The 27973-nt window shown below is 51.5% G+C and overlaps 1 protein-coding gene across 1 annotated transcript; it reads left to right on the top strand.

Annotated features, from left to right (window-relative positions):
- The first annotated feature begins 1361 nt into the window (after window positions 1-1361).
- LOC149325180 (calcium-activated chloride channel regulator 4A-like) lies at window positions 1362-27288 on the top strand. The gene is made up of 5 exons (XM_089564200.1): window positions 1362-1377; window positions 1627-1733; window positions 2001-2171; window positions 21834-21949; window positions 26853-27288. The coding sequence occupies exons 1-5, from the start codon at window positions 1362-1364 to the stop codon at window positions 27055-27057; spliced, it is 615 nt and encodes a 204-aa protein (XP_089420326.1). The 3' UTR covers window positions 27058-27288.
- The last annotated feature ends 685 nt before the right edge of the window (window positions 27289-27973 follow it).

Genomic DNA, 27973 nt, shown 5'->3' with positions numbered 1-27973 from the left:
GTGACGTAATCGTCGGTAATTTTTTATTAAGAAAATTCTTTTAAATAAAAAAAAAATTCATATCCAGTGCTCCTACACAGCAATTCAGTACAAACCACTCAAAACTTAGTCTTATTAGTCTTATTAACCATCTATTTTTATTTATTTATCAAATACTGCCGGCTGCCCTTCGGCGGCCAAGGCAGGAGGAGGTACAAACAAAAGATAATAAAAACTACATTCTTGGCGTTCACATGAAGTTACAAAATGAACACTTCATAATCAAAAGAACAACATCAAAAGAAGTTGAGCAGTACATGGCAGATATGCTGTGGGGAGAGCGGATATGAGCAGCAAGAATTGAGATGACGCATGAAGAAAACACATGCACAAAAAAAGACAAAACAGTAGAGTGCTAGGCATCGCTTTGCCAGCTATCGGAAGGAGCACTTTCTGCAATGCTTATGTGCGCGAAAAATGAAGCAACGATATGGCGCGTTATGTGACATGATTTTTTAGAGCAGTTAAAAATGAGTCGATTGATGGCATGTTCACTATTTCAGGTGGCAGTGCATTCCATTCGGCTATGGTTCGCGGAAAGAAGGAGAAGCGGTGCGCGTTAGTTCTGGTTATTGTCATAACAATTGTTTTCTCATGTTTCCATCTGGTTAATCTGGTTCTCTTAAGCTGTATGTAGGTGTTAACATCCATTTTTGTTCTATTGTTGATTATGTTATGAAGCATCTACAGCCGATGAATACTACGTCTTGTTTCGAGTGTTGGAATGCCGTTTCTGTCCCTAAGATTACTAACAGATATATGCCTGCCATACCCGTTATAGATGAATCTTATCGCTCTTCTCTGGACACTTTCAATGGCATTGATATCTGCTTTAGCGTGTGGGTCCCAAATAATATCGCCATATTCCAATAAAGGTCTTATTAGTGATGTGTAGGCCACTAACTTGGTTACAGATGTGCAATGTTTCAGGCGACGTTTCAACAGCCAGAGCTTCTTAGTCGCCGCCGAAACAATATGCTTAATGTGGCTACTCCAGTTTAGAGTTGACGTAATATAGATTCCCAGATATTTGAACTCAGTGACGGTTTTAACTGCGACATGGTTTATTTTGTAAGTATAGGCTAGCGGGTTCTTTTTGCGAGTTAAGGTCATTTTAGTGCATTAGGAGATATTTAGTTCCATGTGCCACGGAGCACATCAACTATTAAGTCCAAGAAGTCACTCAGGACGAGTTGGTCAGCCAGAGTCTGTATCCTAAGGTACACTAGACAGTCGTCGGCGAAAAATCGACAGCGAACTGATGAATTAAACTGCAGGTCATTAAGGTCGATAAGAAAGAGTAGCGGGAAAGAGTAGTGGGCATGTTATACGTGCACGGTACATCTGGTTTGACGGAAGACAATTATAGTTCTGTAAGTTGATATAGTTCAACACTGGGAGCTCAATGATGATTACTCGACTTTTTTATAGATCACCTTATGCCAGCCACCAAAATATCACAGCAACACAAACGAAAAGCACAGGGTTCTTGTGTTTGATCGACTGCTGTGTTTTGAGGAAAATGGAGATCCCATATTCATTATTAATTATAGAGCACCACTCGCCTTTCCATTACACTCATTGCAGCCTTCCGGCTTGTCCGGGAGTTTGCTCGCCTCCGGTACGGCGTGTTCGATGAGTTCGGCGAACCCGGAAGTGACCGCTACCCTGCCCTCTACTGTAGCCGCGGGAAGGTGAGCTACTGCCAGCAAAACTATGTTCGAATATATTTTCACTGCCTTCGCAATTTGTAACGCTTTATTGCCTACACATTCCTCCAGTACAAGTCTGTATGTACGAAGCGCCAATAAGCATTCACAAAATGCACATTGCTGTTCGTCATAAGCAGAAGCGCTTCTAAAGAAATTATTTCGAGTTGAAAGACTTTCGTAAAGCTCCCACACCAACGTATATACCGTAACACCCTCGTTGATTTGTTCATATTCCCCCGCCTTGTACAGGTTCTGGCGACTGGCTGTGGCATCAGAGACTTCATTTTGAGGCCTGCAAACGGCACCACTTGTCGTATGATGCCTGGGTGCCGCTTTGGCGCCGACTGCTTGGTCGAGTTCAGACCTGACAAAGAAGGGGATCGAAGGGCCTCTATCATGTCTGTACTCTACTCGACTCAAGTGAGCACAGTCAAGGAGACGTTTTTGCACGACTCTTGGTATCATAATTAACAACGATGCGTTGCATTGCCGATTTATTTGCTCTTCTGCCTTTGGTATGCTGTTTCTCAGTGACGTAAGGCGGGGTAGACCGCCTCAAATATATTTTTAGGTTATTTATTTATTCGTGCTATTGATGCTAACACGGACCCAGATAGAGGTGGCAGTGAAAGAAGCAGCGACTTGACAAACACAAAAAAGCCCTACATCCGACATCCGCGGTGCTGAACTGAAGAAAGCGAAATCAGTATGCACACACACACACACACACACACACACACACACACACACACACACACACACACACACACACACACACACACACACACACACACACGCGCGCGCGCGCGCACGCACACGCACACACACACGCACACGCGCACACACACACGCACACACGCACACACACACACACACACGCACACACACAAGTATACATCGGCGCCATGAGTTACACAATAACAACATGATTAGCTTGTAATTTTGAACACTTCTTCAGGACGGGACTGAAATTGTTTGCGATTCTCGATATAATAAATTTCCTGGAAGTCTATTCCAATGTCGTGCTGCACATGGAAAGAAGAAATGTCTTAGGCAGTCCATTAAAATTTCACATCTGTCACACGTCTACTATGCTTATGCCGGGTTATTCGGAATGAATATTTCTGTATATAATGTTGTTTGTAGACATGTACCAAGCCGTTCATTAAGTCGCAGAACAGGTGCAACCACTTCTGTTCTCTCCTGGGCTCAAAGAAAGTCAAAGAAGCGTGCTTTAGCACGCCGGTGTACTTCTCTAGGCGTAAGAGTTAGAGTTTTGGCATGCGGATGCCATGCTTCACATGCGTATTTCAATATAGGACGGATGAAAACCTTGTATGCACATAGCTTTCTCTGAGTGGAGGCGTGTTTATCTCTGTAGATAAGCCCGGGGCACCATAAACGATCTGTTTTTTTTTTTCAAAAGGGCTATGACCAGTTTTCGTTTATACCGACAAAAATAGAAAAACCCACAGTTTCCGTAACAGCTGGCCGTACGACCCCAGCGCAAACATATCAGCGAGCATGGCGATGATTTGATATGCCCGACGAACGTTTTCGGCGATCATGAGTTACGCCCCTCTCCTAATATCCTTGTAGCGCCCCCCCCCCCCCAAACTTATAAGCCATACATTGCGCGGACTCAATAAAATAAACAGGAGAATCCAGGACTAAGCGTCGCGTGTTGAGTGGCCTCCATAATTGTTTCCGAACAATGCTCCCACTTTACGCCACAGCGTAAGGGTGGCGTTTTACAGAAAAGCCAGCATCGGCGTCGCCGTCGTTGTCGTTGCTGTTACCGAAACATCCGGATTGGTTGAAAAAGTGGCTACTACAAGAGGCTCCCCTAGATGGCGCCAGCCACATCTGCGACGCAACATGATCTTCAGCGACCGCAGCAACCGTGAGCAATGCGCCAAGCGCACGGGTCATCGGCCGCCGTCTTCCTCCTCACGCTCATATAAACACGCAGCAGAAGACCACTCACGCTACTAGCGTCACTTGTCACCCATCGCTGTATCCCCTGACCCTCAGGCAGCGAGTCAGTCACGCTACTGCTAAGCCACGCATCCACGTTCGTGCGGAGTGGTTGAAGCGGGGCTCTAATGTATAAGTAAGCTAAAGTGGGCTAGTCGGAGCAATTGCATCTTCGAAAAACGTAGCGCGAAAAACAAGACACAGACAAGGTGAAGACAGGACACGAGCGCTAATGTATGTAGTGCCGTGTTTATAACGATTGGGAATGTGAAAGAGGAACCACTGTCGCACAGTATACCGGTGATGTCCTGCCGTGGCATCGCGTCTTTTCTCCGTTCACAGCGTGCTGATGTCATTGTCATAAGTTGCACTGAGTTATATTCCTAGCTGTCAGGAGCTTAAGTGTCGCCTCAATTTTTTTCGCTGAAATCATCAGTTAAATAGATGCAATAAATATACACGCTTCTTCTCCCATCAATAAAGGAGCATTGCAATCTTCGAAACTCGCTTTTGCTTTCTCAATGCATTTGATCGTCTGAACGCTTTGTTATACACTGTTGAAGTTTATCTCTGACCCTCAAGTTCGAAAAAGAGCTAATAAATCACACAGTTGGTTGGTAAACATTTATTAAAATAGTCAAGGGGCCGAAGGCCCAGATCTAGGGGTCGGCCAAGACTCCTTGGAATCTGGCAGCCTCTAGAGCGAGACCGATGAGCGTTCGTTGGTCGTCTAGGGTAGAGCTGCGTAGACGAGCCTCCCAGGTATGTTGTGTGGGTGTTGGCATGTGTTGTCGTGGACAAGTCCAGACCATATGAAGGAGGTCTGCTGGGATATTGCAGTGTTTACACATCGGCATATACCGTTCAGGAAATATATTATGGAATCTTTTGGGATTGGGGAAAGTGTCCGTCTGGAGTTGGCGCCATGTGACGGCCTCTGTCTTTGTAAGTTCTTGGTGCGGACCTGGATAGAGTTGGCGAGAAAGACGATAGTGCTGGAGCAGATCGCGTGAAGTGATTATGGTGTCCTTCCTGACCAAGGCGGGCATGTTGGGGGCGGGGTGATAAGCTGCTCGGAAAGTGAGCCCTCGAGCTAGCTCATGTGCTCCCTCATTACCCTTCAGACCCATGTGGGCTGGAGCCCATATCAGTAGGGTCAGGTGTTTAGGAGGATTTGATACGAGTACGCGAAACGCTTCGACTGAAATACGGCCATGAGTAAAATTAAGAATGGCGCGCTGTGAGTCACTTATGACTACTCTAGCTTTAGAAGTGGACAGCGCGAGAGCAATAGCTACTTCCTCCGCTGTAGTGATATGTGAAGTGCGTACGGAGCAGGAGGCATGGAGAGTCATGTCCTCATCTGTGGCAACCGCTGTTGCAGCAGTCCGAGTAGGATGGTCTGCCGCGTCTGTGTAAAGCACGTCAAGTCGGCCAGCATATCGCTGCTGGAGTGACGCGGCCCGAGCTTCTCTGCGATCTTGATGATGAGTTGGATGCATGTTGCGGGGGATAGGGAGAGTCTTGATGTTGGCCCTGATGGCAGGTGGGAGATTGACCACCGAAGATGGCAGAAGGAAGGGAGCGATGCGAAGTCGTTCGAGGATAGAGCGGCCTGCGGAAGTTAGGGAGAGGCGTTGGCCCTGGGCCAGGAGGGCCGCCTCAATGAGCTCGTCAACCGTGTTGGAGACACCAAGGGCGAGGAGCTTGTCGTTGGGAGTAGAGAGAGGAAGACCAAGGGCTGTTTTGACGCCGCTGCGGATAAGGCAATCCAGGCGGTGCTTCTCCGTGAGCGTGAGACGTAAATATGGAGCAGTGTAAGCAATACGACTTACTACAAATGCTTGAAAGAGACGAAGGAGATTCGCCTCCTTCATGCCTGCCCGCTTGTTGGAAACGCGCCGTATGAGACGGGCTGTCTGCTGTGTGTATCGATGCAAGCGTTGTATTGTGTTGGTGTTGGCTCCGTTGGCTTGGAGGTGGAGGCCAAGAATTCGGATGGTGTCGACCGTAGGCACGAGAAGGTTGTTAACAGTGAGGCGGATATTTGGAGATGTGGGGGGTTTCCGGGTGCCGGGATAACGCACAAAGAAGAGCTCAGATTTTGCTGCTGAGCACTTAAGTCCTTTGTCCGATAAGTAGTCTTCAACTGTGTTGATCGCAGCCTGGAGAGTCTCTTCAATGTGTCCGTCACTGCCGCCAGTCATCCAGAGGGTGACGTCATCCGCGTAAATGCTATGATGAAGGCCCTCGTGGCGGGCGAGTCGAGCGGGAAGGCCCATCATAGTGATGTTGAAAAGCAGCGGAGACAGGACGGAGCCCTGCGGCGTGCTCTTGTTGCCCAGGGAGATATCCTCGAGGGAGTGTGGATCGGCAACGAGCGTGGCAGTGCGATCCGTAAGTAAAGCACGCATATAGTTGTACAGAGTTTCGCCCACCTGCAGATTCTGGAGGTTGGACAGGATAGCAGTGTGTTGAACGTTGTCGAAAGCTTTAGCGATGTCGAGGCCCAGGATTACCTGAGTGTCTCGAGTCTTGTGCTCCAGAAGTTCATGCTTGAGCTGGAGCATAACATCACACGTGGATAGATGGGGCCGAAAGCCGACCATGCTTGGCGGGAAGAGATCACGATCCTCTATGTATGTCGAGAGCCGCGCCAATATAACGTGCTCCATGGTCTTACCCACGCAGGACGTGAGTGAGATCGGACGGAGGTTGTCGAGGCTTGGGGGCTTACCTGGCTTTGGGATAAGAATGATCTTTGCATGTTTCCATTCCTTTGGGAGAACGCCGGACTCCCAGCATTGCTGCATGTAGGCTGTGAGTGCATGAATAGAGCGGTCGTCGAGGTTACGGAGAATCTTGTTATTGATGCGGTCTGGGCCGGCTGCCGAGCCCGGACGTAACTTAGCTAGTGCAGCCCGGACCTCTGCCACTGTGATCGGGGCGCTGAGGGAAGGGTTGTCGGGACCCGCATAGTCTGGGAGCAGAGTAGGGGGCTGCGGATTGATGTATTTGTCCCTCAGCTGGGCGAGTAACTCATCTGGAGAGCCTGGAAACTGATGTAGGAGGCGTTCCAGTTGTTGGGCGTTCTCTGAACGAGTGCTAGAGGGGTCTATGAGGTGACGCAGGAAGCGCCACGCATCTGCTCTTGAAATGTTGCCATCTAGTTAGTCACATAAAGCATTCCAATTTTGGCGATCCAGGGTAAGGGCGTAGCGTTCAATCTCTCTGTTCAGGGCAGCTAGCTGTTGTTGGGTTTGGGATGCCCCCCCCCCCCCCCTGCCTTGTGTGTTAAGGCAGCGAACTTCGAGGACCGTGGGAACATGGCGGTAGCGGCGAAGCTCAAAGAGGGGTGCTGTAGGACCTGTGATGTCTCCCCTCCTGCCTAAGTGGATTAAGGCAGCGGCCTTCCGTGACCGTGGGACCATGGTCGCAGCGGCGAAAGTCAAAGACCGCCGAAGGCCGAAGATGCGGCGACGATGGCGGCGTTCCGTGGCCGAGTCGACCCTCGGGTCAACGAACAGAGTGGTGGTGTGCTTAGTGAAAGACAGCAGTGTTTGATTACTGAGCCTCTACCCTCTCCCATCAACAGGGCTGCGAGAGACCCCACAGCCCGACGCCGCCCCAGCCGTGGGTGGTACCTCCGGAGTCCACGTCTGCTCATGCTATTGGACATCATCCTTCGAACTATATTCCCCAGACAGGGATCTGGGGAATCCGTGCGTTATTTAACGGGAGTTGTTTTGAGGACTCCAGTGTGCTCTCCCGCTAGCGAAGCAGTCCTCATCCACTGAGAGTCCCTCTCAGTTGCTCTTCTGTAATCATGTAAATAGCCTGTATAAAGTTTTCTTTGTTTTACCTTCGTAACCCCGTCTCCCGCCTTCCTCGTCCCTTCTCCGACCCGACCACGCTCACCCGATCCTAATAACTGGTTGCCAGCGGTGAGATGAAAGCTACGTCTCAACAGTTGAATTGCTCGAGATGCCCAAGTCAAGTCACCGGCTCCAACGGACCCCGGCAGCTACGTGATTGACGGCATCAGCTACGCTTACCAAGACCGAGAGATGGACGCGTCAGGTCACCGCCTCCAACGGACCCCGGCAGCTACGGGACTGACGGCGTCAGCTGTATCTCGGCAGGGTGAGTGCCCGATGTTTGCCATTTGTTTCGCCAGACCGCACTAGCACAGGCAGATGTTAGTAGTGGGATTTTGGATTTCTGGGAAATGAAGATTTTGGCAATTTTGTGTTTTGTTCGCCTCAAGTTGAGGGTTGTGTTTTAGCGGGGATTAGCGGCACGAAGTGCGTTCCGCGATGGAGAAGTTCCAGGTAGAGGACCTCCTTGAAATTTTGGAAGAAATGGGCATATCATTAGAACCCACTAAAACGAGAGAGACGATTTTGGATGTGATGCGGGCGGAGGAGGTGACAGTAGAGGAGGCAGACGGGGCGTGGGAGACGATTGTGGAACGAAAATCGGAGCGAGAAACGCGAAGGCTTCTCCAGGAGAGAGAGAAGCGAAAGGAGCAGGAAAAGCGAGAGCTCCGAGAGGAGCAAGAAAGAGAGTGGCAGGAGCAGCGTCGTAAGAGACGCGCTGAGCTCGAAGCACTACGTGACCGAGAGCAGCAGGAGCTCATGCATAAGATTAAGCTTCTCAAATGGCGAAGGGCTCGAAATCGTTTGAGGGCTTTCAGAAGAGGGGACGGCTTCAGAGCTTTCATCGAAAACTTTGAAAGGATCTGTAGGGAGGAGGAGCTAGAACAGGGCGAATGGTCTATGATGTTGGTGGCCATCCTCCCTGGTGACGTCGGCGGTGTATTGGCGCGCCTGTCCGACGAGGAAGTCGACAATTATGAAATTGCGAAAAGCGCCCTATTTCGCTTTTTCAGCATCAGTGTTGAGGTCGACTGTAAAGGTCGCAATGATGGCAGCGGGCAGCACTGCCATCGGAGTGTCAGTGACCAGGCAACGAACCCCGCTTGGTCAGTTATGGACACAATAGTTGCTCACAAGAGCAGTGACGGGACAGCATCAAGCTCAGAAATAACTGCCAGCTTGGCAGGAGCAGGGACCGAAAGTATAGGTCTAAAGGCAGACAAAAATAGTAACAACGCCGCCAGTCATAGCAAAAGCACCAAGAATGTTTTGGTAGCAACTGCAGACAGTCAGGAAGAGAGTGACATGGCTGGTTCTAGCCCTGAGACAGTTGCCGCTATGGCAAATGAGGCGGAGGTTCGGCGGAAGAAAAACGGTACTGAGCTTGTAGGCCGCCGCACTGAAAGACATCTTTCCGGGAAAGAGCGCCACGGAGAGTTACCAGATATCAACGTTCAAGCGCCAAGTAAGAGCGCAGCGTTAGATATAAAGAGCGATGCCAGTCAGATTGTCGCTGGAGTCTGGAATGTTGATGACGCCGCCCCAAAACGCCAAATTCAGGACAGCGAGCTGTTGGGCTCAGAGGAAACAGCAGAGGTCACGGGAGCGAGCGGTTGTGCAGGTGAGCTGTCGTCTGGCGCTCTTTGCAAAGCGCAATTGGATTCGCTGCGCGGCGAGAAAGATCGCAAACACGATGGGCCTCTGAAAATTGATGGCTCGACTAAGGCGAGGGCCGGCAGCTTAGCACCTGTTGGCCACGCGAGAACTTTCGACAGGCAGCGAAAGGCAACAGGCGAGGTTTCCGGAAGACGGCCACGTGTGAAGACAGCTGGTCCGAACACCTCTGCAAGAACGCAAAAAGCGCGGGTCAGGCTTCTGCATTTGAGGACCCGGCGTAATTTGTCGAAATTGCCACCGCGGCGCGCAAAAGTTCGCAAGCGTTGCAATATAGCCCAGCAGACTACGCGTGCGCATGCAGGGCGTAAACGACCTGCTCCATCGAGAGACAGCAGAGGGGATTGCAAGGCATGTGACGCGGGCGGCGAGCTAGGGAGAAGGGTGCGCGGTGGCCGCACAAAAGAGCGCCACAGAGGGCCCGCGGGTCGGAGGGGGACGCAGCATGCAGGGAACCAAGAGAGGGGAAAGTGCCGCTCTAGCACAGGCGGAACTAATCAGCCCCACATGTTTTTGGAAACCTTAACTGGTAGCCCTGCCGTCCGACCGCGACCCCGCAGGGCGCGTCTGAAGAATAGGGACCAGTGGATTCCTTGAATCAGATGACCGTGTCTAGGCGCATTCCCGGGGCTAAGTGCTCCATGTATTTACTGTTTGCTTTTTTCATTTAGTCAACTGTAAAAAGAAAAATGAAAGCAAACCAACTTTCGAGCTTTTGTACCTGAGTGAATTTTGTACTTTTCGTTAGCTTTCATTGTTGTAATGTAGCCTTGACGACGCTTACTTTTACGTAACCTTTGTATAGCGCAGTTCAGTGTAGCGCGAACGATTTCCTTTGTGAGCTGTAATCTCACCCGCGCTATTATCTATGTTTTGTTCTTTGACGGCATCACTCGGACGAGATTTGATGCGAATTGCCGTGCAGCAGGCACTTGTATATAGGTTTAACTGCGCTGCGAATTGTGAGAGCGCCCGCTGAGGCGCGGATGTACACCGAAGTTAAGGTGTCTATCGAAGTAACTCATGGGCGAATGTGGCGTAGTCCCTCGCGTGGGCGCTACGAGATTACTTCGAGTTTTAGCCTTGTCAGGTTTGTTTTGTGGCTTGACACGCAAACTTTACTTGAGCTGACTGTTGCGTGTTAGAGTGCCCGCTGACATAGAAGCACGAACGAGGCCACTTTCGGCCATCATAGCTTAGGTAGCTGGCATAAGCTTCCAGAGAGGCTACCTTTTCAGCCGAATTTAGCTTTGCAGTAGGGTTATCTGCAGCATTTGTTACACGCTAGTGTCTGCTGACGCAGAGGCGCGAGCGAAGCCGCTCTTGGACATTGTAGCGTAGCTCGTCTGAGCTCTTAGAGGTACTACTTTGTGTAGCCGTATGAAGTTGTGCAGTATGCCCCTTCTGCAAGTTTGTTGTGCAAGTTTCGCACATTTATGTCGTGTCTGCTGCCATGCAGAACGAAAGGAAGACGACATGGGAAATTGTCGTACTTAAGAATAGCAAGTACCTTGGGGCAAAATTAAAGCCTCTGTCTCACCTCTCGGTTGATTCCTCCCTGCCCGGGTGACATCGAGAATCGTTTCAATTTGTCCGACCGATTCTCAACCCATTCTAATTTTCCCTCTGTTTCTTGAAGTGTCATGCATTATGACAACACTTTAAAGAGGTCCAACACCTGAACCGTGCATCGGCTACGCACTTCGTGTTCGTTCAGGAAAATTTTGTTTCAGTTAATATTTATTTACAGGGAAGTCTGAGTAATCAGTTTTCTTTTGTTTAGGTCTGGCGGGGCGAGTGGGCAACAGACGGCACTTGCTTTTGCTGTGTGTGGCTTGGCGTTTGTGGTTCCGTTTGACTCGCCTTCCAGCGAAATTCCGAGAGCCGGACATCGACAGCCGATGAAGAGAGGCCTGGAGAAAACGAGAGCCCCCTCTTGCACGTCCTGTCAGCCGAGCTGCGTAGGAGCGGCTCATCTTCCGGACGCATTGTCTGGTGGCGGGGGTGCTGTTGGGTTTGGGATGCCCCCCCCCCTGCCTTGTGTGTTAAGGCAGCGAACTTCGAGGACCGTGGGAACATGGCGGTAGCGGCGAAGCTCAAAGAGGGGTGCTGTAGGACCTGTGATGCCTCCCCTCCTGCCTAAGTGGATTAAGGCAGCGGCCTTCCGTGACCGTGGGACCATGGTCGCAGCGGCGAAAGTCAAAGACCGCCGAAGGCCGAAGATGCGGCGACGATGGCGGCGTTCCGTGGCCGAGTCGACCCTCGGGTCAACGAACAGAGTGGTGGTGTGCTTAGTGAAAGACAGCAGTGTTTGATTACTGAGCCTCTACCCTCTCCCATCAACAGGGCTGCGAGAGACCCCACAGCCCGACGCCGCCCCAGCCGTGGGTGGTACCTCCGGAGTCCACGTCTGCTCATGCTATTGGACATCATCCTTCTAACTATATTCCTCAGACAGGGATCTGGGGAATCCGTGCGTTATTTAACGGGAGTTGTTTTGAGGACTCCAGTGTGCTCTCCCGCTAGCGAAGCAGTCCTCATCCACTGAGAGTCCCTCTCAGTTGCTCTTCTGTAATCATGTAAATAGCCTGTATAAAGTTTTCTTTGTTTTACCTTCGTAACCCCGTCTCCCGCCTTCCTCGTCCCTTCTCCGACCCGACCACGCTCACCCGATCCTAATACTGTTTACGTGCATAACGGTCAAGCTTATGCCTGCGCGTTTGGAAAGTGAGCTGCTGCTTGCGACGCCAGAGGGCAAGCAGGTGTGAGTCGTAGGGGGTCAGAGGATCTTCCGGGTAGACTGATTCCGTGGCGGCTTGTACGTCTTGAAATAGCTCAGAGGTCCAGAGACCAATATCGTCAATCTTGTGAGGCGGGGAGCGGCACTCTCGGAAGCGATGCCAGTTAGTGAAGAGTTGGGGGCGAGCAGGGCGACCTGCCGGGCCCCCTACGAGAACGAGCTCTAGTAGATCGTGATCACTGCCCAAATTTACGTGCGTGTTTGTCCAGGAGGCATCCAAGCCTTCGCTGATGATGGAAAGATCTGGAGTAGTGTCACGCTGAATGCTGTTGCCGTGACGAGTAGGAAGCGAAGGATCATTAAGAATGATGAGACGGTTATCATGGATAGCTTGCCACAGTGTCTTGCCCTTGAGCGTATCTGTCTGGTAGCCCCAGGCCGTGTGGTGAGCGTTAAAGTCCCCGACGATGGCAATGAGACTGGAACCGGCCAAGCGTGAGACTTCCGCAATGAGAGAATGAAAAGCAGGACGCCTCGCCCGGGGGGAGCTGTACACGTTCAAGAGGAAGAGGCTATAGCCTCGTTTGCGACGGGGTAGAATTTCCAATAGAAGATGATCGATAGTGGAGATGTTAGTGTCGTGAGTGAGAGCGGTTACATTCCTTTTGACAAAGGTGGCCACGTTGGATGAAGAGAGAGAGTTGTGAAAAGTACGATATCCCGCTAGCTTGGAGGTGGACCCCGCCTCTTGGAGGGCAATTATTTCTGGGCGATCTCTGTGTTGCAAAAGCTGTTGGAGGAGAGCTCGTTTACGGGTGAACCCCCGACAGTTCCACTGCCAGAGGGTGAGACAGGTGGAAGTGTTATTGCGAGCCATGTTGGTTTAAGCGTTGCTCTAAGAGCTGTATGCGCGTTTCGACCTGCATGAAGCGGGCACCATGAGCTTCTTGCGTACGTGTCAGCCTATCCATGGCCTCTGTGAGACCCTGAAGCTGCGAGAGGACTTGGGTAGAGAACTGCTGAAAAGTGTTATTGAAAGTGTCTTCAGTGTTAGCCATGCGTCTGTAGAGGCGCCTGTCTAATGAAGGCGCGATTGTGCAAGTTTTGCGTTTGGGTGGAGAAGGCTCTTGCATTGAACCATCCTCCTCCTCCTCGGGGGCAGTGGAAGGAAGCGGGAGTGTGGGTTGGGTAGAAATCACACAGCTCAGCATAGCTCCAGTGATGGCTCGTTTTCTTCCCAATATACATCCGTTTTCACACTGACTAATAGACTCAATGAAATGAAAAACCAAATGAATAGTACTAAATATAGCCCGTGATTTGCATTTTAAAGTGTGGCGATTTCTTATTAAGGTGGTCTTTCCAGATTAACTTGGATAAAGATATTGTCACGACCAGAGGAGCCGTGAAGGTAGACGTCAGAAAGAACCGAAGACCGGGAGGCTTCTTTTAATTATCGAGCCAGCTTCCACGACACAGAACAGAACCGCGCGCCACGAGAGCCCACCGCCGCTTCGTCGTCGTCTTCGAATCAGCGCGGAGGCCGCGCGGCGCGTTAGGCGCGTGGCATTATTCCCCCCCGCGAAAGCAAACATCGTCTCGATGTGGAATGGGGTATCTACAGTGAGGGGAGGAGGAACAAAGAAAAGACTGGGGGTGAGGTGAAATATACAGTGCGCGCTAGAGGACATGCACACGTGGGGTAAGGAGAAAAGGTACGAAACAGCGTGAACACAGCGCTCAGTCACGCGAAAAGTACGGCTTTAAGCGCACTACATGCACGATTTCAGGCCGTTGACGCTGAGGGCCGGCGACCACAGTTCCATGGGGGACAACTTCGTAGTTGACGCTGCTCAGGCGGCGCAGGACTCTGTACGGGCCAAAATACATATTTAAAAGCTTTTCGCACAATCCCTTGCGGCGCACTGGTGTCCACACCCACACGTGGTCGCCCGGCTCGTAGTGCACGTCCCTGTGCCGAAGGTTATAGTATCGGGCATCGGCGGATTGCTGGTCCTTGATGTGCAAGCTGGCCAGCTGACGGGCCTGCTCTGCTTGCTCCACGAAGTGGCCAGCTTCAGAGGGAAGCTCTGCGTCGCCGTACGGCAGCATGGCGTCTAGCATCATGCGGACCTCTCTGCCATACACGAGACGGAACGGGGTGAACTGGGTGGTTTCCTGCGTCGCGGTATTATATGCGAAGGTGACGTACGGCAAGACCTCATCCCAGGTTTTGTGTTCAACGTCGACGTACATCGAGATCATGTCCGCCAATGTTTTGTTGAGCCGTTCCGTTAGACCATTGGTTTGGGGATGATACGCTGTTGTTGGTCGATGAGCAGTATGGCTAAGCGCTAAGATGTCACGTAGGAGTCGGGCTGTAAACGCCTTGCCGCGGTCAGTAATGATGGCCGATGGGGCGCCGTGTCTAAGCACGATGTCGTGCATAAAGAAGTGGGCAACTTCGGCGGCAGTACCTCGCGCAAGGGCCTTCGTTTCAGCGTAGCGGGTCAAGTAGTCTGTGGCGACTACGATCCACTTGTGGCCGGAAGACGAGAGAGGAAATGGCCCCAGGAGGTCCATGCCGACTTTGTCGAATGGTATTTGTGGCGGCTCGATGCACTGAAGCAGTCCAGGAGGCTTGAGCGCGGGTTTTTTTCGCCGCTGGCATTGCCGGCATGTCCGGACATAATGCTTGACACTTGAAGGTAGGTTGGGCCAGTAATAGTTCTGCCGGATTCGGGATAAGGTGCGGGTAACTCCAAGGTGGCCGGAAGTCGGTTCATCATGGCAGGCAAGGAGGACTTCATCCCGCAGATCAGACGGTATGACGAGCAGGCAAGTTGTGGGACTTGAAGTAGAGTTCTTTTTATAAAGCACCCCTCTCCGCAGGCAGAACGACGATAGTCCACGAGCTAGGTTTCGTGGTATTTCAGGGCACCCACCTTCGAGATGTTCGATGAGCAGACGGAGCTCGGCGTCGGCACGCTGTCTGGAAACGAGCTCAGATGTGCTGACCGCTCCAAGGAAGCTATCATCGTCGGTGGTGTCTTGCGGAGGAGGTTCGACGGGAGCGCGTGACAAGGTATCAGCGTCGGTGTGTTTCCGGCCTGACTTGCAGGTGACGGTGAAATCGAATTCCTGCAGGCGTAATGCCCAACGTGCTAAGCGGCCGCAATGGTCCTTTAAATTTTTCAGCCAGCACAGCGAGTGGTGGTCGGTGACGATACGAAACGGTCTGCCATAGAGGTATGGGCGGAACTTGGCGGCGGCCCAGACTACCGCTAAACATTCTTTTTCCGTGGTAGAGTAGTTCAACTCAGCACGCGACAGTGCGCGGCTGGCGTAGGCAGTTACTTTGTCGACACCGTTTTGCCGCTGAACTAGAACGGCGCCAAGACCGACGTTGCTCGCATCCGTGTGCACCTCCGTATCGGCATCTTTGTCGAAATGTGCCAGGATGGGCGGTGATTGGAGTAGGCGTCGTAACTCGTCGAAGGCAGTCTGTTGTTCGTTGCCCCAGGAAAATAATGTGTCATCACGGGTTAGGAGCGTCAGAGGGCTGGCGAGCTGGGCGAAGTTTCTAATGAAGCGGCGATAATAGGAGCACAGGCCTAGAAAACGTCGGACTGCTTTTTTGTGGGAGGGGACCGGAAAGGCAGCAACGGCAGCAAGCTTTTCTGGGTCAGCGCGGATTACGTCAGCACTAATGACGTGCCCGAGGAACTTCAATTCGGTGAACCCAAAGTGGCATTTTTCTGGTTTGAGGGAGAGGTTGGCGGATCCAACGGCTTGGACGACAGTCCTGAGGCGGTGCAGATGTTCCGTGAACGTTGCGGAAAAAATGATGACATCGTCAAGATAAACAAGACAGGTCTGCCACTTCAAACCGGTGAGAACGGTGTCCATCATTCTTTGGAACGTGGCAGGAGCACAGCAGAGCCCGAATGGGAGGACGCGAAATTCATACAGCCCCGTCCGGTGTAATGAAGGCGGTTTTCTCACGGTCCCTCTCATCAACTTCTATCTGCCAATAACCACTTCTGAGGTCGACCGAAGAGAAGTACTTGGCTTGACGAAGTCGGTCGAGGGAGTCGTCGATACGCGGGAGCGGGTACACGTCTTTCTTGGTCACACTGTTCAGCTTCCTGTAGTCGACGCAGAACCGTAGTGTCCCGTCTTTCTTTTTCACGAGGACGACAGGAGACGACCACGGACTGCTTGACGGTTGGATGACGCCGTCTGTGAGCATCTCTTCGACCTGTGTTTGAATAGCATCTCGCTCACGAGGGGACACACGCTAGGGCTGCTGATGGATGGGTCGGGCTCCTTCATGCGTGATAATGCGGTGTTTAACTATCGACGTTTGGCGAACTTTGGACGACGACGTGAAACACGCACCAAACTCCCGCAAGAGGTCCTGGAGTTGCCTCTTTTCAGTGGGTGGAAGGCCAGGATTTATGTCTATGCTGGTGACCGCTTCGGCTTCAGCTCCAGGTGTGTCCTCCGCACAAGCAAAGCATTCGGCCACTTCCTGAACATGGTCAACGTAAGCGATGGCTGTGCCACGGAACAGATGTCGATGTTCATTGCAGAAGTTGGTGACAAGGACCTCTGTACAACCGTCATGAAAGGATCCAAGGCCCCGTGCCACCGCAACCCCCTTAGTGAGTACGAGGGAGACATTAGGCTCGATAACCCGTAGTCCCCTATGTGGCTCGTCGCAGGTAACTCTCGTGAGAATGCTGGCACGTGGTGGCACCGTAACGTTATCGTCGGCGACTCGCAGGGCGGACCGAGAACCCTGGTGCGCAGGTTCTTCTGTGGCCATTGCGGTAGAAAACGTCACCAAGCGGTTCGGGAGGTCTATGATCGCACCGTGCTCGCGAAGAAAGTCGATGCGAAGGATGACATCGCGAGAACATTCGCGGAGAACGAGAAAAGTGGCAACGAATGTGCAGCCTCGAACCGTAACCCGGGCCGCACACATGCCGAGTGGTGCGACAAGATGTCCGCCTGCCGTGCGTATGTCGGGACCGTCCCAGGGTGTCGTCACTTTTTTCAGGGCCGTCGCAAGCCGTCCGCTAAGGATAGAGTAATCTGCGCCCGTATCAACCAACGCGCTGACCTCCTTTGTGTCGACGAGAACAGGGATATCCAAGGAGACCCTGCCTTCAGCACGGCCCGTCGATGGCTGTTGTGGAGGATTCAGTCGGTGCGGCGGCGGAACCTGGTCGGCGACTGGGGTTGCGCTGTCGGAGCGATTCAAGCGGCGCGTTGGGGGAAACTCTTCGGCGATGCGGCGTTCGGCGTCGGGGCGATTGGGTCGGTGCGGCGGCGGAAGCGGGTCGGCGATTGGGGTTGCGGCATCGCGGCGATACGAAAGGCGCGTCGGGGAAAACTGTGCAGCGATGCGGCGTGCGACGTCGGGGCGATTCAGTTGCTGCGGCGGTGGAAGCTTTGCGTCGGAACGCCGTTCGGCGGCCTCGCCTCCAAAGGCCGCCGGAGCTAGTTTTCCCGACGAGGGCTCGAGGAACCACGTTGTCCTGAGGCGAAACGGGACCCAGAGGGCGAAGACCGGCGTGGAGAGGGCGATCGCGACTCGCGGCGCGGAGGAGATGGTGAACTACGCTGGCGGGTGACATACTCGGCGATGTCTTGAGGGCGCTCTCCACGGCGTGGACGGGGGCTGTCGACAGAAAAACCACGTAGTCCCATTTCGCGATAGGGGCACCGCCGGTAGAGATGGCCGGCCTCACCACAGTGGTAGCAGAGCGGGCGTTGATCCGGAGTGCGCCAGAGGTCAGTCTTCCGCGGTGCCTGGCGCCGATCCGCCCAGTAAGGAGTCGCCTGGGCAGAGTGCACCGCGACCAATGGTGCGGTGTAAGGCGAAGGCCCAGGAGATGGGGCCGCGCGGCGCACGACGTCCGCGTACGTGACTGGCTGGACAGGAGTCGGGTACGGCGCGGGATCGTATGGGGTCGGTTGCGGCGCCGGCACAGCTGCAGCGTCTTGTGCCCTGAGTGCCTGTCAGACTTCCTCGCGGATGACGCTGGTGACGGAATCGACGCGAGGGGCAAATGTGGCTTGAAGGTGCTGCAGCTCCTCGCGGACCACGGAACGGATGAGTTCCCGAAGGGAGTCCGGATTCGTCCTGGGATCATGGTCGAACCGGTCCAACGTTGATAGAGTCGACGTTTGGCGCAGTTGCCGGTCGTACTGATGGGATCTTTGCTGCAGCAATTTCTGCATGTGCACGGCGTCGGCCAGGAACTCCGCGACGGTGTTGGGCGGGTTCCGCACGAGGCCGGAAAAGAGCTGGTCTTTTACGCCGCGCATCAGGTGCCGCAGCTTTTTTTCTTCAGGCATGGCCGGATCAGCGCGATGGCAAAGACGCTTCACATCCTCGACGTACATGGCAACACCCTCATTGGGAAGCTGAATTCGAGAGGACAGTGCACGCTCTGCGCTCTCCCGGCGGTCGCTGTTGGCGTACGTACTCAGGAGCTGACGTCGAAAGTCCGGCCACGTAGAGAAAGTAGTCTCATGGTTTTCGAACCACGTTCGTGCAGAGTCTTCAAGGCTGAAGTAAACGTTACGCAGCTTTGTAGCGTCGTCCCAGCAGTTAAAGGTCGCGACCCGTTCGTAGTGAGGCAACCAGTCTTCGGCATCTTCAAACAGGTCGCCGTGAAAGGGCTTAGGCGTGCGTGGAGTCTGAAGGGTGAGATAGGTGGGGCTGGCTGCAGGGACAGTCGTAGGCAGGGCGGGCAGTGGCGTCGCCATGAGTGGAGTGGTAGTTGAAGGCGCGCTGACAATAGGAAGGGCCTCGGGGGACAGGCCGCGGATCCTCCGGCTGGCACGATGGACAGGGGTGGTCACAAGAGGCGGACGCGTCGAGTCGTCCTCAGGAGTAGGGAGCATCGGCCGCACCTCCACCAGTGTCACGACCAGAGGAGCCGTGAAGGTAGACGTCAGAAAGAACCCAAGACCGGGAGGCTTCTTTTAATTATCGAGCCAGCTTCCACGACACAGAACAGAACCGCGCGCCACGAGAGCCCACCGCCGCTTCGTCGTCGTCTTCGACTCAGCGCGGAGGCCGCGCGGCGCGTTAGGCGCGTGGCAATATATTTATGTTTTTAGTTTTTCTTCGGATTAGCATTGCGCGCCTAGGTAAAAAGAGGAATGCGCGTCATCTTCTGCATTTCAGCTAACACTGCCTGTAATACAGGGTCTAAGTTAACGCTGTTTTGAGTAGGCGTTACCTAATGAGCAAGGACAATTTCATTCGAGAACTGAATAGCACCCTTCACGAGCAAAAGCTAACAGAGGATGGTCTCGTATTCTGGCAGGATGCTTTAGTTTTTCTCGAATTATTTGCACAACTGAGCAATAAAGGGTTCTTTTAGCACACACTTTTCATCACTCAGAAGAAACGCACTATTTTGTTAACCTCGATTTGTGAAGATGGAACTTATTCCCAGTCGAAGAAAGAACAAAATAACGAATGTTCAAGACATGAGCATACGCCTTCTCAGTGTTTGACGCATGCACTAGTGAGTTATAAAGCGGCTAAAGAAAAGATTCGAATCATCGACCCAGGGGCGTAAGCAGCAGCCACATTAGTTATCTTCGCACAACATTCATTTCCCTTTCCGTCGTCCGGCTCTCAGGATTCCTGTCGCTAATAGCCTTGTACACAATAAATCCTGGATTCTCTCATACCGGTTTTATATTTTAGGCAATTGTGGAAAACTGTAAGCCACTGTAACGGAAATATTGAATATAATGGTTCCTTCTTCGAATGCGTAGCAAAGACTTTCTTTTCAAGTCTGCCCATAGCTCGCAACTAATAATTAAGACTGCCACAAAAAAAACTAATCAGGAACAACGCTGACGGTCGCAGAAACGTCAATAGCAAAAAAAAAATGCAAGCCTCCGAAAAGGAGATTTGCAGACGTGTTGATTATTATAGTGGAATCTTAAGATATATGAAAAATTTCCGCCAATAACTTACTTCTAGTCGAAAAATGAGCTTGCCCAGATTTTTTAAATATGGTGCCATGGACGCTCTTCTCTTTTCTCAGCAACCGTCTGAAAACAAAAATGATAAAGTTGTCTTCCTTTGGACAGAGACCTTGGCGTAAAGCTCTCCACTACGAAACTATTTCTCTCCTTCATTCACTCCCATCTTCCTGCCTTCCCTCACGGCGTAGTTAAGGTGTCCACTGAAGAGTCAGCCACTTGCTGCGCCATTTCCTCTCCTTAAAAAAACTACAGAAAATGTTGAAACACTCCAGCTGGCTCTGACGCAGGTAATGCTTTCCAGCCACTAGATCAAGCCCTAGCAGGGGGAAAACGTGCAAAGCCTGGGGTAATCGCCGTTGCCGACCACTGTTGAACGTATGTTGCGTTGTCTACGCAACTATTTAATCTGAATAGATGTTGCCTGAAAAAGTACGCTACTCTCTGGAATAAACTTCTCGCTTTGGAACTCTATCGAGAAGAGAACGCAAGGGAATGAGGCGCTAACAACCACTTTAACAGCCGCTTAAACAGAAGCATATGTATGTTTTTTCTTTTTGTCAATTTGTGGTGTTCACAAGTGGGAGAATAATACCGTAAGTATTAGAAAACCGAGGAAAAACCATACGTCGCCGATGGGATCTGAACTCACGACCTCCGAATTTCGCGTACGGTGCTCTACCACTTGAGCTGCGGCGATGGCTGTCCAGTGTTCTGCTTTCCGGGGTGTTTATGTGTGGTGTAACCTAACCTCGAGAGTGTTTACCAGCGCCACCCACATCCACAGCGGCGGCCGTGGTACATCCTATATTACCGCGAGTGCCACGTGCAACGTGATCGTATGGTGAGGGCGGAAGCTGTACGATAGGCCTATTACGCGGCCCATGGCATCATGACACCCATAATCGAGGTCCTCGTTAGCTATACAGCAGAAAGGTGAAGGGGCTCGTTATGACGTACATCAGCAACGCCAACTATTATCGCAACAGCTGAACGATAAGAGTGGTATCGCACAGCTTCCACGCTCACCCTTCGATCACGTTTTAGATGCCACTTACGGTAATGTGAGACGTACTACATCCGCCACTATGGACGGGGGTGGCGCTTGCGTACACTCTTAAGGTTAGGTTGCACTGCACACAAATACCTCGAAAGCAGGCATTTGCAGCCGTCGTTGCAGCGTAGTTGGTAGGGCATCGCTAGCGAAATTCGGAGGCCGTGGGTTCGGATCCCACTGATGGCATGTGACTTTTTTCTTCTGCTTTGTACTCAGTTATGATTAAATAATTCCCTTAATCATCTCCCACTGACGAGCACCACAAACTAAAGAAAAGAAAACAACTCCTGCGCTCCTTGATTTCAGTGCCTATTCGCTTCCGTCATGTGTGGAACAATATGCTAATAAGAGAATGACCAGGTGCTCATTCGTTTGTATGGGCAATTGTTATTTTTAATTGCTTTTGACTTAAAAATGAAACAATTGCCTTTGAGACAAAATAGAAAGTGTCTAGTAAAGCTTGGCTACCAGGGAGTCAGTAGCATCCACTGAAATCATTGAAAACGGGCCGTTTTGGCCGCCTCTTCATATCAAAGCGGTAAGGGATGGACCTGCCTTTTCTGTTTCATTTAATTACAAAGATATACACTGATGGCTTGCATAGCCGGAGCGCTCAGCTCGAGCAGATTTCACCTTTACCTAAGTGCATCGTGATTGTACGATGCGCAAGAGTTCTTATAGTTTTCTGCTTATGGCTCTTGCTTTTTGCTACTAGTTTTATTCCATGCGCGCAGGACCTGCAATTCTGCAACAACGAAAGCCACAACGCTGAAGCTCCAAACGAGCATAATCATCGCTGCGGCGGTAAATCTACGTGGCACGTCGTCTCACAAAGCGAAGATTTCAAGGGGTGAGTCTGAAGGTGTTGTCGATCAGATGCATGTTCACCATATCAAACTGACCCTAAAAATACCGAGTGCAAGGAATGTCTTGATTTTCCAACGCGTTCGAAGTTACATCAAAGCATGGAAATCCCGACGGAAAAACTTTCCAGCTTAGAGCTATACTTCTGGTATTACCTAAGTAGCAAACAAGCTTTGAGGGCACACCAGCCTCGCAGGTCTCTTAAGAGTAAATTCTCATCTAGAGTATACGTTGATGCGGCGATGAACTCTTACACTTTTTTTTCAGGGCGTCCTCGGGAATACCAATTAGCTAAGGTTTCATCTTATAAAAATATGTGTTCATATTTTGGCGCCTATGTCCCCAGAATACAATATGATGATATTGTGAAACAAATTTAATAAATGAAGGCAGCAGGAGGAAGGCAAAACGTCCTTACTGACAAACTGGCGTATTAGACTCAGTGATCGGGTGAATCCCCATTTCAGGAAGGCGTTGGCAGGGACAGCCCTCGTTGCTCAGTCGACCAGCCTTTTGTGCCGCCAGAGTCGAGTCGGCTGAATTGCCTCCCACTGCTCGATAGATGGCTTTGGTAAGGGGAAGAGGGTATGTTGGGGTTGATTTCACAAGCCCAGAAGACGGTTTGTGATGTGGCTAGATCCTCCCGCATTGAAGGCATTCTGGGCTGAAGTCGGTTGGCACTTGTGTATGAGCTGGGAAGTTAAGTGTTTGTTTGTATTTAGTATAAGGGATTTGTTTCCGTTCATGAAGTTTCTTGGGGTATGAGGGTATTTTTGACAGTATATTCTGTACTTCAAGGTTAGTTCCTGGTATGGGACATTGATTTCCTCTGCTTCGTTGAGGATGTGAGGCTCGTCATTGCCGGCATCGGTTCAGCTATACGACCCGAGAGGAAAGTGCGTAGGTTTGGCTCTTTCCTCTCAGACCTAATAGCCCTCGGTAGCAACGGCACCTCCAGGGACCCGTTCTCTACCCATTTATTTTCAATGTCGCCTTGCTCACGCTACCTTATAAATTAGACGCTATCCCATACCTTATACGCAGACAACTTTATCCTCTCGGTTTCAACAGGCAGCGATGCTGAGGTTCACTCCGTACTTCAACAAACGCTCGATGTCATTGAGCGCCATGTAGCCGGAGCCGACCTCTCGTGCTCCCCTCAGAAGTCCGAGCTGCTGCTCATCCGAGGTCAACTCGGCCTCCACGGCCATCCTCCCATCTGCATTACTGCTAGTGGCCAGCCCATACGCGAAGTATGCACCATCAGGGTATTAGGGCTCCTCATCCAGAGCAATCGGAAAAACACCGAAACTCTGGCTAAACTTACAGTCTCTGTCTCGCAGACCATTCGTCTAATACGTCGCATTGCTAATAAACATAGAGGCGTGCGAGAGGCTGACCTCCGACGTCTTGTTCAGGCGCTTGTTATTAGTCGCCTCATATATACCCTCCCTTAGCTGCCAGGAACGGGACCGCGTTGACTGCCTTATTAGACAGGCATACAAGGCGGCTCTTCATCTCCGCCACCGGACCCCCACGTATAAACTACTCGCATTAGGGTTCTACAACGCTGTGGCGGAGCTCTCGGAAGCTCATCTCACTTCTCAGTACGAGCGTCTCACCCACACCTCCACGGGACGTCACATACTCGACAAGCTTGGAATACGCTTCGAAACGAGCGTCGCCGACAAGGTGCAGCTTCCGCACCATATCCACAGTAACCTTATTGTTACCCCTCTTCCTAAAAACATGCACCCAGAGTATCATGTCGCTCGCCGCAAGGACAGGGGTAAGCCTCTGCACAAAAAGTATTGAACAGATCGGACAGCGGTCTATGTCGACGCCGCCGAATACCCCGACCGCGAAGCTTTTTCGCTCGCGGTTGTAAACTACTGTGCACGGCCGCTGGTTGCGTGCTCCATTCTCGTCACACCGCCTGAAGAGGCCGAGGAGGCGGCCATAGCCTTGGCGATGGTCTCCACCTCTGCGAAACCATCTTCAGCGACTCTAAATCTGCGATTCGTAATTTCGCCAAAGCCCGGGTCCCCCCGGCCTTCCTGTCGCTCCTCCACTCCACCAACCTCCAACTTCGTCCGATTCAACTGATCTGAGTCCCTGCGCACTCATTCCATCCAGAGAACGAGGCGGCCCACAATTATGCCCGAGTATTCGTCGACCGGGATGTGGTGTCGCCCGCCCTGCGGACGGCGAGAGATCGTATGGTTACATTTCATGACATAACCATGCACTACCGCTTAGGTAGACTTCTATATCACCCCGCACATAGTTCTCTCACCAAACCCCAAGAGGTTGCGTGGAGGCAACTCCAAACTAACACCTTCCCCAACCACGCGATATATGCCCGCATATACCCTGGGGTCTACTCCCCTTCCTGTCAACTATGTGGCAAACATTCCACGCTATCCCACATACTCTGGGCTTGCAATCGGGACTCCCCTCCTCGAGGCTTGCAGCTCTCGAAACCAGACCAGTGGGAGGCCGCATTGCTCAGTTTCGACTCGGGCACACAGATCTGGGTTGTGACAAGAGCCCTAGAAGTCGCCGAACGCCACGGGCGCATGGCCACTTGATGGGGCTATAACCCCACACCGTCTGCTACATTTCTCGGCGGAAATAAATTTATCCTCCTCCTCCTCCTCGCCTGCATCGGTGGACTGGTGGGTGGTGTGCATGGTGCGCGATGATCACGAGCGTGTCGGTAGGCAGATTCGCTGATTATGGCAGCCTTCTACCCCGGGGTCCCGATTATCTGTGCTTGCACCGTTTCGAATTTCGACCTTAGAAGTGTAAGGATGCCAGGGATCTATATGCAGCATTTCATCTATATGCAGCATGTAGTTAGGGGGAAGGGAACGTTGTCAAGCCGCAATATTGCGGCTTTTTTCCCTCCTCCTCAGCCATGTCATTTTCTTTACATGTCTGGAATAAAGTTGACTTGACTTGACTAAAGACAGTTTAGGTGGACTTCTTGGGAGCATGGAATGGTTTTTCCTCTGCGGTTGGCGCTGATTGCGAGAGTTCTGGCCGATTCTTCCATCTGCGTTCGGCGCAGTTAGCTAGCTCTCCGAAGGTTTTGGTGCATTGATCAAAATACAGTCGTCCACCAGTTGTGCCCTGTCGGCGGGGAGGGTGTCGGCGTGTTCGTCGCCATTCCTTGAAAATGTGTTACGGAACTTCGGCTCGTCTGTCCGAGTTATTGTTCGGATTCATGCGTATTAGGTAGTGCCAAACCGGATGCCAGGTCTGATTGTCCACGAGGTGTCTCTGCCTTTGTCAGTGGATTTTTGGAACCCGTATCCCTACATAAATAGTAGTAGTCTGCTATGGTGCGCTGCTGGCCTAAGCTGGGATGGGGCTTTTCTTTGTGAGGTGATTATTTCTTCCTGCGTGGTGTGCACCCCCCATCCTAATAGCTTTCCCTTCGATACGCCATGGGTGGGCTTAATTCAGTCTTGTATGCTTTCCTGGTTGCTTCTTTTATCTTTCATATTGGTCTTGGCTAGATTGAGGTATGGTAGGTCGTAGGTGATCCGAGATGACCAGACGTTGCATGATCAGTAGGGCGTCCTTTTTCCGCGGTCCGTACTGGTTGATGATGATGACTGTTTGATCATGCGAGATAGATATACGTCTTGAGGTCTTGATGACTTTTTCTACCGCTGTTTTGTTCGCCTTTGCCGTAGTGATGGGTAATCCTAGGGTCACTGTTTTTTTTTTGTGGATGAAATGGTAATGTTAAGGAGTGGGATATGCACTGAGGTTATTTGGGATTCTTTGCCTACGTCTGCGGCAATCTCGATTTTTCTGGAGCGAAGGAAAGGCCGCAGCTTGCTGTGTTGTTTTGAAGAATGAATATATGCCGCAGCCGCTTCTTCGCAGCTACCTCTGATCTGCTTTTTTGTGCCGTATGGGCGACACGGAGATTTCAGCGGCATACAGTATGTGCAAAGTGCCTTCGCCCTGGTCCAATAGGTCCCGCAGTTCCGTAGATACGATGTTGAACAGGAGGAAGAAAAGTTTTGGCCTTGTGGAGCGCTTCGGGACCTAATTCAATATATGCGATTTTGGTGCCATTGATGTTGAGGACAGCCTTTCTGTTCGAGAGGAATGTCCTCGTCTTCCACACCCCGCGTTGCCAACCGGCTGAGGATGCTTTCGCGTGTAGAATTGTCGAATGCTCCCATCAGGTTTACTGTGGCAGGGCACGGGGATGCGTACGGGCCTGGCGGTCTATTATATGATCGTAGATTTGGAGAAGCCCGTCTTGCGTGCAGAGGTGTTCCCGGAACCCGGACGTGGCGAGGGACATGAGCCGATTACTTCCATGTATCTAGTCAGCATCGCGTTGATAACTCGCTGAAGAATTTTCCCTAGCACAAGGTGAGGTAGATGGGGCGGAGGTTGTTGATTCATGGAGATTTGTTTGCTTTAGGCATCAACCTGCTTGCGCTGTTTTGAGGGAGTCGTTCAAGGCTCCCTTTTTTCAGCAGTGTTTGTTGAAGTACTGACTAGTTGCTGAGGGGATTCATCTCCGAGTCGAAAGATCTTGCTGCCGGTGTTACGGTCCCAGCCCAGGCATTGCACTTTTCAATGACTACTATTGCTGCCTGGATTCTGGCTACCACGATGAGAAAACCCAGTACCTGATTTTCTTTGCCGTCGTAGACGGGGTTGGTTCTCGGGGCTGTATGAGCAGGAATCGCTCTGCAGGGGCTCTGGCTAGGTCCTCGTTGCTCCCTTGGGAGCCATACAGGGCCCTAGGGAGTGAGTGCCCGTTGCTTTTTTTTGTTTTTGCGGGGTCTACCAAGGATTCAGGATTCAAGTGCGGAATGCATTGGGTTCAGCCTAATTTTAGATCTTTCTCGCAGGTTCCGACCAGTTGTCGGCGCTTCTTTGTCGCCTCTGACCTTTAGACTCACCCAGGAGGACCACACCCTGGAAAGGCGTCTCGTCTTTGTGCTTGTGGTGTCGTCAAAAATGCGGTGCCGCTGTTTCCAAAAACTGAGCATTGTTGACATAACCGCATGGTTTGCGTTAAGGCCTTATATGTGCCCTGGTATCACTATCTATTGAAAGATCTTAGCCCGTGAAAGGTAAGCGTTTAGCTACTTTCTCACAAAAAATTATCAGTGCCAGATTTGTTCGAAGTCAAATTTCGAGTTCCCGTGGCAATGTGCAGTGCCTTACTTTGCCCATGCGCTACAGAGTAGTGCGTCGGCTGAAATTCGCTTCTGATCACAAAGAGGGAAGGAAAATATTATGAAGTAGGATAGAGCCCTCGCTGGAGCAAAAGACGAGCTTCCACTACTATCGTATTCATCACCACTTAGGATTTGTGAAATAAAAGCGTGGAGTAGAATTGCAAGTGGAAATTGAATTTTTTGAACAGGGATTTCTAAACTGTAAGGATATATATATATATATATATATATATATATATATATATATATATATATATTGTGAACGAAGACAGGACTGGCGCCGCTCACAGTTTCAGCACAGTTCAGCGCACAGCAGAGAACTCACAAGATGGCTGACTCACTCACTGACCGAACCACACGCACTTCGTCTTCGTCGACCGACACACGCACACTTCGGCTTCATCGTCGGCGCGCTACCATGAGCACGCGCCATTACCCCCTCCATCAAAGCGGCGACTTGACGCCGGGAACGAACACGCGGGGCAATGGTATTTTCGGTATAGAGGGCGGAGGACAGAACACGGAGAGCTGTTAAGCTGGTAAAACGGTGGGTTGAGGCCTGTCATAGTAGGGCTTCATGTGCACCACGTGGACAGTCTCGGTCGGATGACGCCGACGTGGTAAGGAGGTCGTGTACCACGGGACAACTTCGTAAGTGACCTCACTAACACGACGAACCACCTCGTACGGACTGAAGTAGCGTCGGAGTAGCTTTTCGGAGAGTCTGAGGCGGCGCACAGGTGTCCATACCCACACAGAATCGCCGGGCTCGTACCGAACGTATCGGT

The sequence above is a fragment of the Amblyomma mixtum genome, chromosome 10 (genome assembly GCF_055824585.1).
Source record: "Amblyomma mixtum isolate Tamu chromosome 10, ASM5582458v1, whole genome shotgun sequence".
Taxonomy (NCBI): domain Eukaryota; kingdom Metazoa; phylum Arthropoda; class Arachnida; order Ixodida; family Ixodidae; genus Amblyomma; species Amblyomma mixtum.
The sequence above is the reverse complement of the archived record's forward strand: the minus strand, read 5'-3'. Positions and strand labels throughout refer to the sequence as shown.